At 36.0% G+C, this 21,560-nt stretch overlaps 1 protein-coding gene across 1 annotated transcript in view; it reads left to right on the forward strand.

Moving 5' to 3' along the window:
• Abcb7 (ATP binding cassette subfamily B member 7) overlaps window positions 1-21,560 on the forward strand; it is a 138,395-nt gene that overhangs the window by 66,172 nt on the left and 50,663 nt on the right. The window contains exon 4 of the mRNA XM_048335276.1: window positions 11,327-11,446. Within this exon, the coding sequence (XP_048191233.1) occupies window positions 11,327-11,446 (120 nt within the window). The remainder of the gene's footprint in view (window positions 1-11,326; window positions 11,447-21,560) is intronic.

Genomic DNA, 21,560 nt, shown 5'->3' on the forward strand with positions numbered 1-21,560 from the left:
CATTAGATTTCACATTTACAAATGATTTTCTTTTTTTTTTTTTTTTTTGGCCAGTCCTGGGGCTTGGACTCAGGGCCTGAGCACTGTCCCTGGCCTCCTTCTGCTCAAGGCTAGCACTCTGCCACTTGAGCCACAGCGCCACTTCTGGCCATTTTCTGTATATGTGGTGCTTGGGAATCAAACCCAGGGCCTCGTGTATATGAGGCAGGCACTCTTGCCACTAGGCCATATCCCCAGCCCACAAATGATTTTCTTGTGTGTATAAGTTTTTTTTTCTTTATTGTCAAAGTGTGGTGCAGAGGGGTTACAGATTCATATGAAAGGCAGTGAGTTTAAGGCCTATGTTTTGTCTTTTGTATACTTAGGTCCTATATGTTATCTCCTCAGTCTGTATACCATTGATTAATTATCTATATTCTTTATTCTTAATATTCTTATCATTATACAGGCATGCTAAATAGGAGAGCTACTGAAATGAAAAGATTTAATTGCACTGTACTTTTCCTAAGTGAGTGAAATGTTACTGGACTACTACGTCTGTCCATCTGGTCCTTTTTCTCTGAGGTTGCCTTTATTTTCTTCCTCTGCTTTGACCCAATCATGTGGTACTTCTAAATAGAAATAATATTTTATACAAAAATGCTCTATAAATTGTAGAAACATAAGTAAATATTATTTTCTCAGTAGGTGATTGGTAAGAAACACTTAAAATCCGTTTTCTTTCTCCCTTGATTTGTAGTGTAGCTGTTTTCTTTCAAGGCACTCAAAGCACTAGACATTCTTGTTTCTGTCCTATTTTTGTTATTGCTATCCTTAATGGGTGTCTTTAAAAATAGCAAAGTGTCACACGATAGAATTTTTTTAAATTAAGCCAACTAGTGAGATTTGTTTATCCATGTGTTAGTCTTTGGCATGATATCTGCCAGTTTTCAAGATCATCTGTCATCAAGGCCTCTTAAGGATAATTGCTAATAATGCTCCAAACACAAACGAAAATATGTTGACTAGAAATGAGGAGTAGTCACATCTCTTAAGCTCAAGCAATATAAACTTCAAGGAGTTGTATAGTGTGCAAATATGAAGATGTTACTATGAAATCCATTATTTTATACTATTCATAAATAAGGAAAAATTATAAATGTCCGCTTAGTTGCTTTTCTAATACATTATAACAAAGCAAAAATCACTGAAGTACTTTATTTGGTGTCTGTATATCTTTGTCCTTTTTCTTTGGCCATCTTTGTAATACTTTGGCTTTGTTAGCTAAATAGAATCATAGAATATTGAGTTTCAAGTCTAAATAAAAAACAAGACAGTATGGAACTAAAAGCCTATGCTTTGAAGCCAGAATGCCTGGATTTGAACCCTGCTCTGCTCCATGACTTCCTAGTAGAATGACCTTGAACAAGTTGCTTTCTTTTTTTGTCATTGTATAGTTGATAATTCATAGGGTTATAGTTACATGAATCAGGTAATGAGTACAATTTTTGAACCATGTCTCCCCTTCCATTGCTCATTCAGTTTTTCCCTCCCACCTCCATCCATAAGATATCCAGTTCATTTTCCACATAGTGTCTAGTAAGTATCACTTTTGTATTTGTTCACCCTTGTTGAACAAGTTTCTTAATATCTGTGTTCTTTCATCTGGGAATGATAATCATACTAAAAGGAATTTAAATATGTAACCTCACATCAGCACATAGGAGGTACCCAGTGTATATTAGCTGCTGTTTTCATGATGTCAGACTCTGAGGCCTGTCCTCTTCCTCAGTCCAGTCACATAAAAAGTATGTATTGTTTATTTGCTTTTTGCTAAACTCTATGGTAATTACTGAAGATAGAATTATGAACAAGCCAAAGTCTTTGCTGTCTAAAAATGTAACAGTTTAGATGACAGAAAAGCTGAATTACTGGATAGGATTTTTAATCAAATAATTTATCTTACCTTGAAAAGCAACTAAAATCTTTAATGCTTTACTTTTTAATCATTCTCACTTGTGCATTTAATTATTTGGTGGTGGTACTGGAGGGTTTTTTTTTTTTTTTCCAGTCCTGGGGCTTGGACTCAGGGCCTGAGCATTGTCCCTGGCTTCTTTTTATTGCTCGAGGCTAGCACTCCTCCACTTGAGCCACAGCGCCACTTCTGGCCATTTTCTGTTTATATGGTGCTGGGGAATTGAGCCCAGTGCTTCATGTATATGAGGCAAGCACTCTTGCCACTAGGCCTTATTCCCAGCCCCGATACTGGAGTTTGAACTTAGCCTTCATGCTTGCTAGGAAGATGCTCTACCACTTGAGCCATACCTTCAGCCTTTAAAAGTATTATTCTATCTGGTTATTTTTCAAATTAGGGTCTCACTTTCTGTCCACACAAGCTTGGATCACAATTCTCTTATTTATGCTTTCCGCTGAAGCTGTGATAACAAGCACACATCACCATATCCATCTGTTGCTTGAGATGGGGTCCCCAAAACTTTTTGCTGAGGATAGCCTCAAACTTTGATCTTCCCAATATCAGAATAATTAGTAGCTAGGATTACACTTGAGCACCAGCACCTGACTCCATTTGTGTATCCTTAACAACTATTAATCAGCAGTAATAATGCATAGCAAAATGTATATCATCTGTTTTTCCTGTGTGGCTATCATAATAGGTTTGTGAAAAGGGAGTGGTAATTTCAGTATTTGAAAGCTGCTGCTTTTAAAATTGATAAATCACAGTATTATTTCTTTTATAACAGAATCTTGAATTTTTTTTAATGAACATTGGAGCTTTACTCCTGCATTTGAATTTTTAGCATACCTTTCTGAGGGCAGCTGACTGTGAATTTAGTTCATCCTTTGCTTTTAAATAAGAACATAAATAATGCAGAAATTAATGAGAAGACAACTTACATTTTCCTAAGAATCTTACTTGACATAGTCTTTTTTAAATCTAATTGATTGGATACCTTCTGAAGTCAATAGTATTAAAAGGAGATTAGTACCCACTAGAGCAATCAGACAGCTTTGGCATAAATCTTGATTTAAATAGAAGTAAAATAGCAACTTGGAGTATTTAAAATTGAAAGATTGAGGAGGTAATGAATATGCAGACTTGTTAATATTAGTGAGCACACAGACCAGTGGATAAGAATACCTGGATGACACGGAGGGGCTGTTTTCTCCCTCAGATTTCATACATCATCAAGCAAGCTTATGATCTTCACTTGATATGTCAAATTGACTCCATTTGGGGATAAAGAATTCACCGACTGGCTGATGTAAATATCTGTATGCTTGCTAGTTACTTTTTATTGTAAATTATTAAATGGACTGTTGGATACATTCCATCTTATGTGTAGCATAATCCATTTTTCCTCAGGGCCTAATCACTACTGGATGTGTAAAGATTTTCATTGAAAGTTCAGATCAAGGTAGCTTAGAAAACCCTGAAGTTTTTTTTTATATTTTCCTGTAATTCTAAATTCATTACACTTATGTCCCTAATAATGTAGATGAATTTCTTTGACTACCATCTGAGTTTTCAGTTAGACATCTTCTGAACTTCCTTGTCTTCTTTTGACCTAGCTTTTACTAAGCCACTAACAGTATTCAAGTAGCTGTTTTAATTATTCCTTTAATTAATATTGCCTTTAGCTTGTGCTAAGGAGACATGTCTTCTTTGGATGGTTTAGCTGTCCCTGAAATTATTCTAAATTAGTTCTTTAGGGAAAAGACATTTTAGCTCATATTTTTACAAAACAGATACCATTCCTTTTCTGTACCTTTTGCCTTTCTCACCAAAAGTAGTTTCTTTCAAATTTTGCCCCTTGATTCTCTGAATTCTTGCATTTTTCTTATTAAAATTTAGGGGATATCTATAAAACAAAAATTCTTAGATAAATCTTCAGCTAAAGGAAAGATGATTTAGTTACCTTTATCAAAAAACTCTTTTACTCTTTCATTTTCTTATCAAAGCCCAATGGACTTTGCTCTCTTGAAAGGAATGAGTTTTTAGTGAAAAAATTTGCTGTTGCTTCATGCTTGATGACATTTTCTGGTGAGCTACACAAAATTCGCATCTGAGAAGCAAAGTATGTATTTAATTTGTTATCTTTAATATCCTGAAATTCTACAAGTGAGTTACTCCATACTTTTTCATTATTTTTTGTACCCTTTTGATGTGATTTTTTTTTTTTGGTCTTGTGAGGTTTTATTAACTTGACATTCTCTGAGTGGGTCAGGAGTGGTCCTACTGAGGTCAAATATTCCGCATAAGGCTGATTGCCGATTGGAAGGCACAGTACAGTCTTGAGGACTCTAAATTTCCCAGAATGCACCTCTGCCACCACTAGAAGCCATGGGGTCTCTGGATATTATGTTATGCCTTTTGTTCAACTTTTCCCCTTTATTTATTTTCTGAATAATTATTTATTGTCAAAGTGATGTATAGAGGTTACAGTTTCATACATAAGGCATTGGGTACATTTCTTTTACAATTTGTTACCTCTTCTCTCATTTCCCCTTCCCCCTCCCCTTTCCCCTCTCCCCTCATGAGTTGTTCAGTTGGTTTACACCAAATGGTTTTGTAAGTATTGCTTTTGGAGTCATTTGTTTTTTTATCCTTTGTCTCTCAATTTTGATATTCCCTTTTCTTTCCCTAGTTCTAATACCAGTATGTAAATGTTTACTTGCAGTTCATTTGGCTATGAGACTCAGGTCACACTGTCATAGTGAACACTGCTTCATATAAGTAGCATGATTCATGGTTTGTTCGCTATTAAGTCAGCTGCTTCCAATTTTACTTATATATAATCATGTACATCTTAATGAGGTTTCAGTCAGCAAGGGATCATGTATGCATTAGTGGTCCATAATAATGGAGTTAAAAAATTCCTGTACTTATTGAACACATAGCTAAAAAGTAGACCAACAAAAAGAAAAATAATACAGAAGAACAAAAACTCCAAGAAAATGAAGGTAGCTTTGCAGACCTCAATAAGCTACTTAAAAGGTTTGAAAACATGGTTCCCAACCTCACTAGAGAGGAATGTTCCTGGTGTACTATATTGCTTATAAGAAAGTTTATGTCAGAAACAAAACCAAATTACTACTATGGACATACTTCTGAAGAATTACCCTGTTCCAAGGAAGTGCCTTAGGCAAGTCCTTCAGGAGATAGTCCAGTAGAGGCAGTGTGATTGTTAGGGGATGATTGTTCCCTGTGTGTTAAACCTCTGAAGACTGCCTAGTGGGGACAAATTTGGAGGTGGAAAGCAGTGATGCATGGATAGGGTTAGAATAATCCGGGCGTTTGTGTATTCGTTTTTAATCTTAAAGCATAAAAAGCTTGAAAAATTGATAGAATGTTTTATAACTATACAATGTGTGTTTTAATGAAATGTATTTATCACTTTTCATCATTGTAATAAAATGTCTAAGAGAAACAATTTTAAAAGAGGAAAATTTATTTTGGCTCTGTTTCAGAGGTTTCAGACTATTAGTTAGCTCGATTATTTTTAGTCCTAAGACAAGGCAGAAAGGCATGGTGGAGGAGAGCTGCTCACTTAATGATACCCAGGAAGTGCACAGAATGATACCCAGGAAGTGCACAGAAGGAAAGGGATGGACTGGAGGCAAGGTATACCCTTCAAAAGTATCTTCCAGTGACCTACTTCCTCTAGCCAGGCCCCACCTCTAAAGTCATCAGAGGGTTAGTCCATTGATGCAGTTAGCATTCACATGATCAGTAGAAATTAATCTGGGATTTTTTTAAACACATAAATCTTTTTTTTTCAAATTTTTCTTATCAAACTGATGTACAGAGAGGTTACAGTTTCATACATTAGGCATTGGATACATTTCTTGTACTGTTTGTTACCTTGTCCCTCATACCCCCTCCCCTCTCCCCCTTACCCTTCCCCCCCCCCCCCCCCCCGAGGTGTTCAGTTCACTCACACCAAACAGTTTTGCAAGTATTGCTATTGTAGTTGTTTGTCTTTTTTTACCCTGTGTCTCTCAATTTTGGTATTCCCTTTCAATTTCCTAGTTCCAATACCAGTATACACGGTTTCCAATATACTCATATAAGATTACAGGGATAGTGTAGGTACAAACACAGGAAAGTGATACAAGAACATCATCAATAGTAGAAGCTACAGATACACATGGGACGTTGAAAGTAGTTACAACTGTGATATAACAATTGTCTCCATAACATGGAGTTCATTTCACTTAGCATCATCTTATGTGTTCATAAGGGTATAGCTATTGGGCCTTGTGATGCTCTGCTATGAGTTGCCTAAACCTGTACTAATTATTCCCAATAAGGGAGACCATAGAGTCCATGTTTCTTTGGGTCTGGCTCGCTTCACTTAGTATAATTTTTTCCAAGTTCTTCCATTTCCTTACAAATGGAACAATGTCATTCTTTCTGATAGAGGCATAAAATTCCATTGTGTATATGCATCACATTTTCCTGATCCATTCATCTACTGAGGGGCATCTGGGTTGGTTCCAGATTCTCGCTATGACAAATTGTAAACACATAAATCTTTATAGAGATAACACTTGTGTTCACCCCCTACCTGCATTATTACTGTTGATTCTTTTATTTTAAATTCATGAGGTGAGAAGATAATAATAAGATGAGGTTAGTTTATTGAAGGATTTTTAAATATAAATGTAGTATAACCTGTGTACAGCATTTTTTAAGTCCACAGCATTGCACAGTAATGCCCTAGGCTTTTACTGTCACTCCCCAATCACTAACTCAACCAGAACAACTTTTATGGTAAGTTCCCTAGACACATGTACCACTAAAACTCTTTTAATACTATACTTTTACATAGTATTTCTATGCTTTAAATGTATAAATAGTGGCTTTTATGTTACATTTTCCTAGTATTCAGCACAGTAACATGTTGTAAAGTTTGTACACTAGTTTGGGACCACTGTGCTGTGATCATGCTGTTTTATCTTCTGTGTACAAGTAGATATTACTTTCATTATTTTGTCTTACCTGCTCAGCTTTATGAAGCTATATATTGATACCAAATAAGTAAATATTTTAAAAATATCAAAGGTTATGCTGATTTTATAAGTCAGTTATTAGGTATATTTGAAGAATATTAATAACAGAGTCTTTACTAGCATTTCCTGCATGGGGAGCAGGAAATGTTTCTCTTTCTTCATCCTTTAACCTGTTAATGTGTTTGGAAGTAGACTAACTAATTAAATGGATATTTATTGAACATTGTTTACAGTATGAGTTAAATTACTTCTACTGGCACCTGCTTTGTTTTTTCCTTATGGGCCACCTTGTTTTCAGTTATTATCTCCTCTGACAACTCTGACACTCCCAAACTTCTTTTTCTTTTTCTTTTTGTTATTGTCATAGTGAAGTACAGATAAATAAATAAATAAATGCCATTTCTAGGGGGAAAAAGTGCAATAGAATTTTATTCTCCTAAGATCTTAGTGAGTGTATTCAGCATATTTCTTCTTTTATTACTTTGCTATGGTTTTCCTGACTCTCATTGCTTTCCTTCGATTACAGCCATCTAATTCCAACACAACACATAGTTGAGGCATTTCTAAAAAGTACTTTTTATTCTAACATACTAGTTTTACATTGTAATGGTGCTTGAAATGTCAGTTCCATGTTTTAAATTAAGAACACGACATTGTATATATTCTGTTAGCAGAAGAGAAAGTAGATTCACTTGTACTTTTGCAGGCATTTAAAATATTTTTATACAGTTTTAGGGAGCTTTTGCTGATACATAATCATCACTATTTTTTTTGAGACAAGGTCTCAAACTGTAACCCAGGCTGGCTTTAGACTCATGATCTTTCTGTGTCTGACTTCTACTATTATGTTTTAAAATATTTTAACATTTTTATTTATTGTGAAAATTATAAACAAAAAACTTAAAAGAATTTCATAGTTCCTTCTTAGTTATAATGGAGATTTAGAGAAAAACTGTTACTATAGTATCAACAAAAACTTCATTTCCCTAAATTGGTCCTTGATTTCTTTTTCGTACACTGTGGTCCAATTACTCTTTACACAGTACTTTTTCAAGTAACCAAAAGTACTGTTCTCTTTGGCCATTTCCTACTTTTTACATCCTTTAAGAATGTGATCTAAATTCATTACCTGATTTGTATAACTGCAACCCCTCTACATCACCTTTACAAGAGCAATAAAAAATAAACATAAAAAAGTATATGATCTTAAATTTGATGTAAATTGGTGTTACCTGTTTACATGTTATTGAGTCAAGGGGAAATAAATAGTTGATATAAGGTGATGCCAAGTCTCTCTCAAACTATTGTCTGGTCTCTTTCTAGAATTAGATAACCATTTTGTCCAGAACAAAATAACTTGTGATTTGGGAAGGAGATATATTATCTTTGAAGATTTACATGATGGCTATCAGTTTAATTTTACATCAGTACAGAATGAAAAAGTTGGCTTAAAACTCTTTAAAAAGCATGCCTCGGGCCTGAAATATCACTTTAATTTGGCCTCCACTTTTTTTTTTTTTGAAAAAAAGACATTAGTTTTCAAACTTTATAGTTTATCTAAACTCTAACTGAAGTCATGTCCTTTATAGCTTAATGGACTCGTAATGCATGATTACACAACTTCAGAACCCATTTTGTTAAATGAAGTGGTGACATTTTATGCACTATTAAGCCAACTAGAATAATTTTCTTGCTCTTAGCCATAACTTCTCTGTGTCCTTATTGAAAAAATTCTGGGGTGTATTGTAGAAGGTTTTGACAGGAAAAAGTGTTTCTAAAGATATGGGGAAACAAGCCTTTTTTCCATTATTCCATCAAGAAAAATAAGGCAAGCAAAAACTGAAATGGGAAAGTGGTTGAAATGCCCCAGTTTGTGTTGTAATGCATTAAATTATATTTATTTTGTAATCGTTCCATTGGAAAGTGAATTTTAAAATTACTGCCTTATTCCATTTTTAATGCTTTACTAGTTATTCAAGTGTGTGTGCATGCATGCGCATGTGTGTATATGTGTAAAATAAAGCATCAAGAAGAGCTATACTTTCAGCACTTTATATTTTTGCCTTCTGTATTTAAAGCAACTCAGGATGGTAGTCCTGTTTTCAACACAATACGAACAGTTTTATTTCTGTTACTCTTGGCACCATAAATTGCCTAAACATTAACAAAATAGTTTCCTGAGCCCTATGGGGATAATCATAACATAAAAGTACCTGAATTATATAATGTACTGTCCTGGATTTCTCGCATGTTGACTATTTTCTCCATTCTTTTCTATGCAAATCTACTTAAAATTGTGTAATATTTGTCTTTTTAAGAAGCAATGAAACTTTTTTTGGCAATAGTTGGATTGAAACCAGGACCTCGTGCTTATATAACAAGTACTCTACCACTTGAGCTAAGCCCCTAGCCCTTTTTCTGCCTTTGGAAATGAACCATATTTTTTTTTTTACTATATGTGAATTACATTAAATACAGGAAAGCAATGTCAGTAATAAAATAACTCAGGGATTCTACCCAGTCACAGCTACTGTCATTAACACTTTGGGACTGTTGTTTTCCACATCTAGTGTATGCATGTGTAAACTTATATACACATCACATTTTCTCCACAAAAGATAAGGGTTTTTTGTGCTCTGCTTTTTTTATTCAATATGTTTGTAAGTCTATGTATATTTGTGGATGATGTTCAGTTTGTTTTATGCATTCATGCTTATTTGTTTATATTAGTCTCCAATGTTGATCATTTGTAGTTTTCAATTTTGTTAATATTAAAACAGCATGAACATAAACATTGTTACAGCTAGTTTTCATTTTTTATTTAGTGTTGATTGAGTAACTACAATATATGTTAGCCACTGCATTTGGATTGGGTTATAACTGAGTACAAAACACACTTAATATTGAAATGGAATTTAAATTCTAGCAGGAAAGTAGAAGTCAATCAAATAATTGTACTGATATATATTATCTGTAAGAGAAACCAAAAGGATCCTGACTGGAGTTGGAGATGACTTTATTGAGGAAGTGCTATTTAAGCTGTGAGTTAACTAGTTGAAAGAGGTTGCAAGGTGGTAGAGAGGGAGATATTAGAAAGACAGATAATCTAGACAGAGAGAAAACATTGTTGTGCAAAGGCTCTGTGGCAAGAAGAATTATGGTGTTTTTCAAGAAACAAAGTAAGCCGTGGAGCCTGAGCACTGGCCGTGACATAAGACATTGCTGGACAGGTAGACAAAGACCTTGGCCAACAATCTTATAACATACTTTACAGACCTTGGTCTTCATTCCAAATGATAGGCTGTTACTTAAGGGTTTTAAGTTAGAAGTGATACCTGGTTGTAGGATGAAATTATTAGGGAACAAACTGTATGCAGAGAGATCAGTTAGGTGGTTGTTGCAGTGAGTGAGAATGGCAGTTTAGATTATGTTGGTGATTGAAATTATAAAATAGACAAATTCAAAAGATTTTCAAGAGGTAAAATAGATTCAATTTTGGCTGTAATTTTAAGATTTTTTAAAGCATAAATTCTCAGAAATGGAATAATTTGAGTGGAATTATTTTAAAAGCTCATAATAGATACTGTTTTCTGTGAAGATTATTTCATAGCATTCTCCACTAATAGTATACTTGACTGTTCATTTCCATATACCCTAATTGGCAAAGAACATCACCTTTTTTCTTTTTAATAACTTTTCAAAAGATTGAGTTACTATTTCAATTTTTTGAATGGGGATTGTATCGCCAACTATAATATAATCATTATTGTGTATTACCTTATTTTGGTTTTAGAAAATGTGTGTTTGATTATTAATATCCTATCTCTGAAATTGAAATGCAAACCAAAAGACATAGTAGAAATGTTACCTCAGGAACATGTGGAGGATAATGAACTGGATTTGGGTCAGGTTATTTTGTTGATATTTTTAATAGCCTCACCTCTGTTCAATATAATTTATAAATACCAAGATGTCCTACTATCCTAGACACAGTATTGTAACTGTTTTACCATGAATTTGGACTTAAGCCTCTGAAATTGACTATAGAGATGGAAATAAGGCTTATATAATTTTATAATTACATGAATAAAAAATAAATGCATAGTACCTCTGCCAATACTGAAACTTAGGAAAAACGAGCAGTTCTTTAAGAAGCAATTGAGGTAGTTGCTTTTTCTCCAAAATATCTTGAGTTTAAAAATATTGGCCTTTGATACAAGACTAAAAGTTAAATTCTTAATGTTTTCATGTATTTTCCAAATATGTTTAAAATGACACATTCCTTACAACTTTGTTTTCTCTCTTTTAACAGTTAAAGGATGTTGATACTCGGAAAATCATAAAAGCAATGCTTTCTTATGTGTGGCCTAAAGACAGGCCAGATCTACGAGCTAGAGTTGCCATATCCCTGGGGTTTTTAGGAGGTGCAAAGGTAAGAATGGGAGAAACCACTCATTGTTTTATCGTTATAACTAAGAAATACCATAGTATATTCTAATCATGAACTTTCAGCTAGATAAGCTGCTTTGGGGCAACATGGCCAGCTTTTATGATCTTTAGTTTGCATAATTATTCCGTGGACAGAAATGATATGTTATGTAAGATTTATCTCTGGATCAGAGGACTGATAATCTCAACTTAATGGAATTTATTCCTAAGACCAGTGTGTATGATACAGAAACTTTGGCTGTAACATGGGAAACATAAAGAAGTCCTTAGAGTCTTTTTGCATATAAATCTCCTAAGCATGATTTCTAGTAAGTTGAAAAGAGGAGGAAGACATTTTAGGCACATTGATGGCCATAAGTGGAAAACAATATCAAATGAAAAAAGAAAAAACTATGAAGACAGTCACAAAAGCTGGACATATTTAGTGTCAGGACCCTCTATATTTTAGCAACATCAAGTTTTAATTGTGCTATAAGGTAGTTGTAATAATGACTATGAATTTTCAAGGAAAATTGAAACTTTGAGCAAGTCAGTTTCCTAATTTGTAAAATAAACGTTTTATTATGATGATTAAGTGAATTAACATTATAGGCTTAGAACAATATCTTGAAGGTAAAAGAAACAATATAGATGTTAAAATAAAAATAGAGCAACTTGCTTAATGTGTGCAAGGCTCTGGTTTCCACCTCCAGTACTACAAGAAAATAAATGAGATTTCCAAAATATGGTTGAAAGTGTTTGCTTTAAAGCATAAGTGAAAGTTAGCTATCATTTTGTTATTCACCTTAATATAGAAGGATCAATATCTTGTGTTAGGATCCAGATCTTAGCATTTTTATACGATGTCTATTTCACTTTATTTACTCATTTTTCCTGACCCTAAGCATATATTGAGAAACCTACACATATTACTGCCCTTGGCACCATGGTATTCAAATCTGAATAAAGCAAATTTTCTTCTTGTAAATCACACAGGGCAAGTTTTATTTTGGTGCTCTAATACATGTAGGCCATAAATGATTTAAAGAAGTACCAGTTGCATGTTGTGGCATTTCAGAGAAAAGACAGGAGGAACTACCAAGATGGGAGTCAGGAAAGATTCCTTAGAGATGAAGACATTTTGTTGTTTAGCAACACTGGGAATTGAACCAGGGCCTTATTCTTGCTAGGCTGACACACTACTACTTGAGACATTTCTCCAGCTGGTTTTTGCTGGATATTTTTTTAGATATAATTGTGTATACTTTTCTGCCCAGGCTACCCTTGAGCCTCAATCTTTCTGCTCTCAGCCTCCCAAGTAGCTAGGATGTTGGCATGAGCCTCCAGGGCCCAGTTAGACACGGCTTCTTTGACAGGCTTGAATTGTTGTAGATTTAAGAAATGTAAACATTGCCTCGTAAAAGCATAGAGTATGTAGAAAAGAAGGAATAGTTCCTCTTGGCTCCAGTGAAAGCGAAATATTCCAAAAGGAGCTGGAAGGAAGATTAGACAGATAGAACTCCGCATCATCTAAAATTGAGCAAGTGAATGAATTAATCTCAAAGTGTCTTACAGGTTTGTGTTTCATATGTTAACTCGTTTACTCAGTATTCATTAAGTGTCAATTATATGCCTTTTAGAAATACACTTTTATATGTGTGAATTTATGAGTAATTTTTACACTATTAATTTATTTTAGACAAAAAGGACAACTCCCAATTTGAAATAACTTAACTAAAAACCAAAATAATTATGTGGAAAATAGGAACTTCTGTTTTGAATAGACCAGTAAGGTTAGAGGTTTGCATTGGGAAATTAATCTGGTCTTATTGAAGCAGACAGGTTAAAGTAGTGAGAGATTGAAAATAGAAATACCATTTATTTCATTCATTTATTCAGGAAATACCAACTAGTTATGAGGTCAATATAATAGTTTAGGTAAACAGAAATAGCAGTCTCACTGAAGTGATTGTTGAAATGCTAATATGGGAGAAAAAGATGCCAGAGATACAGTGAGATAGAATCAACAAGACATAGCAAGAGATCAGTTATTAGAAGTTAAAAAAGGAATAGGACTCGATGATGCCAGGGATGGAAATGCCTTTAATAGAAAAAGGTAGTGATGTGGAAATCTTGTTAGAGGAAATAAAGGTCTTAGTTATAGACATGTTAACTTTGAGATGCTAGCAGAACATCTAGACAGAGCACTTCATGTGGCACTACAAGAGGCAGGTCAAGCTTAGGAAAGAGCCCAGGATCGCAGATATTAAGAAATGATACAAGAAATGTACTCATTACCTTACTTATATAACTTATCCCTCTATATATTACCTTTACAATGAGATAAAATATTATTTTTTAAATCTTGGAAAAGATAAATATAAGATTAAAAGAAAAAAAGAGGTGATAGTTGAGACAGTGAAAATTAATGAATTTACTAAGGAAAACAACAGAAATAGAAGATAACTAGGGACAAAAATCTTCATTTTGAAGAGAACATTAAAAGAAACTATATTTATGTTGATTTTAAAGGAAACCGAGGAGGAGTACTTGAAAGACATAAGAGTACAACCAAAATTGAGTATGACTCCATTTTCATATCTTCTTTTATATCTCTGGGCTCTGTTGAGTACTTTCCCACGGACTCTGACTTATTCCTCAAGAGAGTACATACTGCAATCAAGATGCTTAGCAACAGAAAAATAACCTATACTTCATTCTATTTAAGATGGATAGAAAGAACCAAATTACAAATCTAATTTTTGTGGCTAATAGTGAAAATTTTAACTTTTGTATTCATAATTAGCACAGCCCTGGTTGCTGGGTTGTCTTTTACATTAAAATTACTTAAGAGTAAAGGTAATTCTGAGCTCTTATGCAAGTTAAAACTTAGTAAATTGGCCTTTATTCCTTTATTAGCTGAATGTAAATATCTTGCTGACAAGTTAAAGGCAGATGGTTTCCTGGACTTGCTTGTGAATGGAAGAGGACAGGTTAGAACATGACTAAGATAGCAAAGAGGAGGAGTCTTAAGTAATTACATTTATTGGGGTTTATTTTTAGAGTGAGCTTTAATCCTTCAAAAATAAAGATTTCTGTTGCTTGGTGACAGGTCAATATCAGAGCATGAAATCTATATCTAAATTAACTTCCTTAAAGACTAAAATATTTTTAGAAGGCTCATACATGGTTCTTTAGTCAGCAAATGCTATTTGGAAATGGAAAGTGCCGTACTGAAATCTTGTAAACTGGTTATAAGTAAATAAAATGAATAAAGAAAATCCTTTAAGAGTATATTTGGTTCCTTTTGAATCAAGAACAGGATGAGATTGTGAGGTGTTAGGATGAGTGCCTGATAGAACTTTCAAAGCATATAGAAAAGAACTTTAATTTTATTAGATAAGAACTCAGCTGTAGAATAATTTGAGATATGTTGAGCATAGTAGTAGCATTATCTAGTAACATTAATCCCAACAACATCTTCCATCTTCTGCACTGTCATCAGTGTAAAAGGGAGCATTATTCCAAATCTTTAAAAACTGTTTATTGATTATATTTAGCAGTATTGCACATATGTTCTCTAACTGGTGACCAATGATGGATTATTATCCTCTTTCTTCTCTTGGCTCCTTGTTTTTTCTTCAAACCTGATTGCGAGTTCTGACATGTAAACACATTGGTGATCAAAGATCCATTATATTCTGCTCTCCCCTACCATGTCCACATATTCTGTGGTCCAGGAGCATTCTTTTTTTTTCAAATTTTTATTATCAAACTGATGTAGAGAGAGGTTACAGTTTCATACGTTAGGCATTGGATACATTTCTTGTACTGTTTGTTACCACGTCCCTCATTCCCCCCTCCCTCCTCCCCCCTTTCCCTTTCCCCCCATGAGGTGTTCAGTTCACTTACACCAAACAGTTTTGAAAGTATTGCTTTTGTAGTTGTTTCTCTTTTTTTTACCTTGTGTCTCTCGATTTTGGTATTCCCTTTCAATTTCCTAGTTCCAATACCAGTATACACGGTTTCCAATATACTCAGATAAGATTACAGAGATAGTGTAGATACAACCACAGGAAGGTGATAGAAGAACATCATCAATAGTAGAAGCTACAGATACACATGGGATGTTCAAAGTAGTTACAACTGTGATATAACAATCGTTTCCATAATATGGAGTTCATTTCACTTAGCATCATCTTATATGATCATAAGGGTATAGCTACTGGGCTCTTGTGATCCTCTGCTATGACTTGCCTAAACCTGCACTAATTATTCCCAATAAGGGAGGCCATAGAGTCCATGTGTCTTTGGGTCTGGCTCACTTCACTTAGTATAACTTTTTCCAAGTCCTTCCATTTCCTTACAAATGGGACAATATCATTCTTTCTGATAGAGGCATAAAATTCCATTGTGTATATGTACCACATTTTCCTGATCCATTCATCTACTGAGGGGCATGTGGGTTGGTTCCAGATTCTAGCTATGACAAATTGCGCTGCAATGAACATTATTGTGCTGGTGGCTTTACTGTGATTTTGTTTGTGGCTTTTTGGATAGATACCCAAAAGTGGGGTTGCTGGGTCATAGGGGAGTTCTATATTTAGCCTTCTGAGGAATCTCCATACTGCTTGCCAGAGTGGCTGAACCAGTTTACATTCCCACCAACAATGAAGTAGGGTCCCCTTTTGGCCACATCCCCTCCAAAAATTGTTATTGTTAGTTTTCTTGGGATGAGATGGAATCTCAATGTTGTTTTGATTTGCATTTCTTTTATGGCCATTGATATAGAGCACTTTTTCATATGTCTTTGGCCATTGTCATTTCCTCATCAGAGGAGTCTCTTTATAAGTCTGCAGCCCACTTGATGAGGGGGCTACTGGTTCTTTGCGGTTTTGTTTTGGAGGAAGGTAATTTTTTTAGTTCTGTATATATTTTAGATATGCGGCCTTTGTCCATTGAATGGCCGGTAAAGACCTTCTCCCAGTCTGTGGGCTTTCTGTTTATCTTGCGAGCTATGTCCTTTGCCGTGCAGAAGCTCTGCAGTTTGATGCAGTCCCATTTGTCCAACCTTTCTTTGATTTGTAGCTTTTCTGGGTCTTTGTTAAGGAAGTTCCGTCCTGTGCCAAGGAGCCGAAGTTTTTCTCCTACTCCTTACTTTAGTGTTTTCAGGGTGCCTGTTTTGATTTCAAGGTCTTTAATCCATTTGGAATTGATTTTGGTGCAGGGTGATATATAAGGATCTAGTTTTAGTTTGTTGCATGTGTTGAACCAGTTTTGCCAGCACCATTTTTAAAAGAAATTATCTTTCTTCCAAACTATTGTTTTAGCTCCTTTATCAAAGATTAAGTAGGCGTAGTTCTGTGGGTTCATTTCTGGGTCTTCAATTCTGTTCCATTGGTCTTCAGGCCTGTTCCGGTGCCAATACCAAGCTGTTTTTATTACTACAGCTTTATAATACAGCTTGAAGTTGGGTATTGTAATTCCTCCAGCACTGTTCTTTCTGCTTAGGATTGTTTTTGCTATTCTAGGTCTTTTATTGTCCATATGAATTTCTGGATTGCTTCCTCTATTTCATTAAAAAATGGTGTTGGGATATTAATGGGTATTGCATTGAATTTGTAGATAGCCTTTGGCAATATTGCCATTTTGATTATATTAATCCTCCCAATCCAGGAGCATGGGAGGTTTTTCCATTTCCTTAGTTCTGACTTAATTTCATTTTTCAAGCTTTAAAGTTCTCATCAAAGAGATCTTTCACTTCTTTGTTTAAGGTTATTCCTAGGTATTTTATGATTTTGGGGGCTATTGCAAAAGGAGTTGCTTTCCTGATTCGAGCCTCGGTCTTTGGGTCGTTAGCATAGAGAGAGGCCATTGATTTTTTTTTCTTTTTTGGGGGGGGGCAGTCCTGGGGCTTGGACTCAGGGCCTGAGCACTGTCCCTGGCTTCTTTTTGCTCAAGGCTAGCACTCTGCCACTTGAGCCACAGCGCCACTTCTGGCCATTTTCTGTATATATGGTGCTGGGGAATTGAACCCAGGGCTTCGTGTATACGAGGCAAGCACTCTTGCCACTAGGCCATATTCCCAGCTCATTTTTGAGGGTTTATTTTATATCCTGCAACTTTGCCAAAGTTTTGGATCAGCTCTAGTAGCTTGGGGGTAGAGTCTATGGGGTTCTTTAGGTATAGGATCATGTCATCTGTGGAGAGAGAAAGTTTAACTTCATCTTTTCCTATTTGGATCCCCTTTATATTTTCTTCTTGCCTTATTGCTCAGGCTAGGAATTCTAGTACTATGTTGAAGAGCAGGGGAGAGAGTGGACATCCCTGCCTTGTTCCTGATTTTAAAAGGAATGGCTTTAGTTTTTCACCATTTAGAGTTTTTTCCTCTGAGTACTCCCTTTGCTGTGTCCCAAAGGAGCTGGTACTTTGTGTCCCCATCTTGGTTGAATTCCATAAACATTTGAATTTCCATTTTAATTTCTTCAATGATTCGTTGATGGTTCAGCAGTGTGTTGTTTAGTCTCCATGAATTGTAGGATTTTCTGTGGTGGCTGTTTGAGTTGAGCTCTAATTTTATTCCATTGTGGTCTGAGAGAATGCAGGGAATGGTTTTGATACTTCTGAATTTGTACAGATTTTCTTTGTGCCCTAAGATGTGATCTATTTTGGGGAATGTTCCATGTTCTCTGGAGAAGAATGTGTATTCTGTTGTTGCTGGTGGAATATTCTGTAGATGTTGGTTAAGTCTAGTTGGTCTATGCAGTTATTTAGTTCTGTGATTTCTTTGTTCAGTTTTTGGTGTGTTGATCTGTCTAGAGGTGATAGTGGAGTGTTGAAGTACCCAGCTATCAATGTGTTTGGGTCTATGTGTGTTTTTAGAGTCAGTAGTGTTTGTTTGATGAAGTTGGGTGCTCCTGCATTTGGTGTGTGGATAATTAGGATGGTAATATCTTCCTGTAGGAGAGATCCCTTTACTAGTATGTGGTAGCCTTCTTTGTCTCTTCCTACCTTTTTAAATTTGACGTCAATGTTGTCTGATACTAGGATTGCAACTCCAGCCTGCTTATGGGGGCCATTTGCTTGATAGATTTGATTCCAGCTTTTCACTTTTAGAAGATGTTTACTTTTGCTGGATAGATGTGTCTCTTGGAGGCAGCAGAAAAATGGATCTTGATTTTTGATCCAACTTATGAGCCTATGTCGTTTGATTGGAGAATTAAGTCCATTAATTTTGGGAGTTAGGATTGAGCGATGATCGTTTGTTCCTTTCATTATCACTATCTTGTTTAAAGCTGTTTCTTCTCATTTCTTGATCTGATGTTTACTATTTAGTGTTCATTTCTCTGTCTGTATGGGGATCTTGATTATTTTCCCTGTATAGTACATCTTTGAGGATTTTTTGTGAAGCTGGTTTGGTGGAGATATATTGTTTCAGTGTTTCCTTACTGTGGAAGACTTTTATTTGACCTTTGGCTATTAATGAGAGTTTGACTGGGTACACTATTCTTGGATGGTAGTTGTTTTTATTTAGTGTTTGGTATTCCTCATTCCAGGCTCTCCTTGCTTTCATGGTCTCTGCTGAGAAGTCTGGGGTAATTCTGATTGCTTTTCCTTTATAACTGATTGTTTTCTTCTCCCTAACAGCTTTAAGGATTCTTTCCTTGTACTCTACTGATCCTGTTTTGATCACAATATGTCAGTGGGATGTCCTATTCTGGTCTGGTCGGTTTGGGGTTCTAAATACTTCTTGTATCTCTATAGGCCTTTCCTTCTGGATATTTGGGAAGTTCTCAGCTAATATTCTGTTAAATAGGTTGCCTATCCCATTAACTTCTTTCTCCAAGTTTTCCTCAGTCCCTATTATCCTTAAATTGGGCTTCCTGATCGTGTCTTGAATCTCCTGTAGCGATCTGTTTTGTTGATTGGACTGGATTTGTATTGATTTTTGATCTTTCTCCATAGATTCTAGGGAATCTTCAGCTCCTGAGATTCGATCCTCTGCTTCAGTTAATCGGGACTGTAGGCTAGGTACTTGATTTCGAATCTCTTTTCCTTCTGACTGTTCTTTCGTGATGATTTCCATGTCATCTCTTAGGTCTTACATGGACTTCTTTACTTCATTACTTTGGTTTTGAGTGCTGTCTCTCAAATCTTTTACCTGGGTAGCTATCTTTTCATTTGACTCTTGAAGTTCATTTATCTTTCTGTTTGTTGAGGCCATGAAATCATCTATTATTTTATGGAAGGATTGCTGTATTGACTCAGACTTTTCATTTAACATGTTTATCAGTAGACTTTGTAGAGCATTTTGAGGGTTCTCTTGTGTTTTTGATTGACTGCTTTGTTTCCTGCTTGTTTTGAGTGGGAGAAAAGTCTCCATTGTTTGCCATCTTTCTTGTGTTTCTTCTGCCCATTTGGATTGGGAATGCCAATCTACAAGCACCTGTGAGCACCGTTTAAGACCCAAAGCAGAGCTTACCAAGCACTGTTGTGTAAATTTTAGAAGCTCACAATTATATACAGATACCTTGTATACCTGTCTATAAAATTAGTTTTGGTGTTCCTAAAGAATACAATTTCAATATAATAACTGATCCTGCTCCCTGTATTCAGTAGTTACTTATTTACTGCTACAACCCTATGAGCAATTCTTGTTCTTATATTAAGTTCTTTTAGGACTGGCTTTCTCTATGATCCCCTTTGATTCACTCGGATTAAGCAGGCATACCCTCTATCCAATAACCAGGAGTCAATGGAACCTGGAGGTCCTGGCAGTAAGTCAGGAGGGAAAGTTAGAGGTAGTTAAGAGAATAGAGTAAAATGTATTGGGGGTGTGTGTGATGATTTTGGTTTAGTTTCAGTGACGTGGAAATGTGGAGAAGAGTAGAATCAGTAGAAAGAGCAAGGTTAAAATGATAGCCAATGGAGAGTTAGCAGAAAAGAGTGGAGGTATTATTCATAGGAATGTAGTTTTTAAAGAAAGAGAACGCAAAGAGAGAAATAAAGAAAAATTAATGGAAGACAGATGCACAGAGAAAAATTATTTTAAAAAATGAAAAATGAAAAGGAAAAAAAACAGAAAAACGAACAACCAAAAAAAAAAAACTCACACAAAACTTGATAAACAGTTAAAAATGGAAAACAAAAAAACCAACGACGTTTCAGAAGTGAAAAATTTTTTTTAAAAAGTTTAAAAAATGTTTGAAAAGAAAAAAAAATGGAGTCCTCCTTGTTTGGGTGGTCTCTCCTCAGTCTCTGGTTTCCTTGCTATGGTCTGCAGTCTATTTTCCTGATTGGCTGGTTTGACTTGCTTTCAGTTTGCAGGGGGTGGATCTGTTCTGACCATTCTTCCCTGTTAGTGCAATCCTGGGTCTCTGTGGTTCGCACAGCTTGCAGGAAGGCCTTGGGCGTCCTCTGTAGATGGGGATGTGAGCAGTCTCAGGAACCGTGGCTCCTCTGTCTGCTGTGGGTCTGTGGCCTTTAATGCTTGGCTTTGAATAGGCTGTGTACTCAGCAGGGCGGGGCGCCTCTGGCCTGGTTTACCCGGCTGAGAGTAGCTTGCCTGGGGGAGGCTCCTCTCTCCCGGGTGGGGCGGCCGCCTGGGGGAGCTGGCTATGGAATTCAGCTCCGTTTCGGGCTGGGAATTGGGCTTCCTCTGTGATGGGACCATTTATCTGTCTCAGGAACTGTTTGTTCTCCTGTCTGGTTTTTCCATGCTGCTGGTAGCTGCTTGCCGCTTTTGCTTTAAATTTAGAAATTCCGGCGGGCAGGGCAGGGCACCTCTGGCTAAGCGGAGGCCCAGGACGAGCCTCCTGCCTGGGCCAGGGGCGTTCTCCTGGGCGGAGCTGGCTCTCACTGGTCGGTCCCTCTTGCCCTTTTCAAAGATGGCTCCTTTGTCCTCGCTTTCCCCAGGCCCGCTTTAGTTCCAATCTGGTCTGACCCTATGCCAGTGTCAAAGATGGTGCTTTGCTCTGGCGGTGGGGGAAGGGCTACCTTCCAGAAGCTGCTCTGTGGGCACGAATGAGAATATCTTTCATGGGGTACTCACACTTTCTCTGCGATTTCATCCCGTCCATGCTCAGCCGCCATCTGGAGGATTTTTCCCTGGTCTACGC

The sequence above is a fragment of the Perognathus longimembris genome, chromosome 28 (genome assembly GCF_023159225.1).
Source record: "Perognathus longimembris pacificus isolate PPM17 chromosome 28, ASM2315922v1, whole genome shotgun sequence".
In the NCBI taxonomy this organism is placed as follows: Eukaryota; Metazoa; Chordata; class Mammalia; order Rodentia; family Heteromyidae; genus Perognathus; species Perognathus longimembris.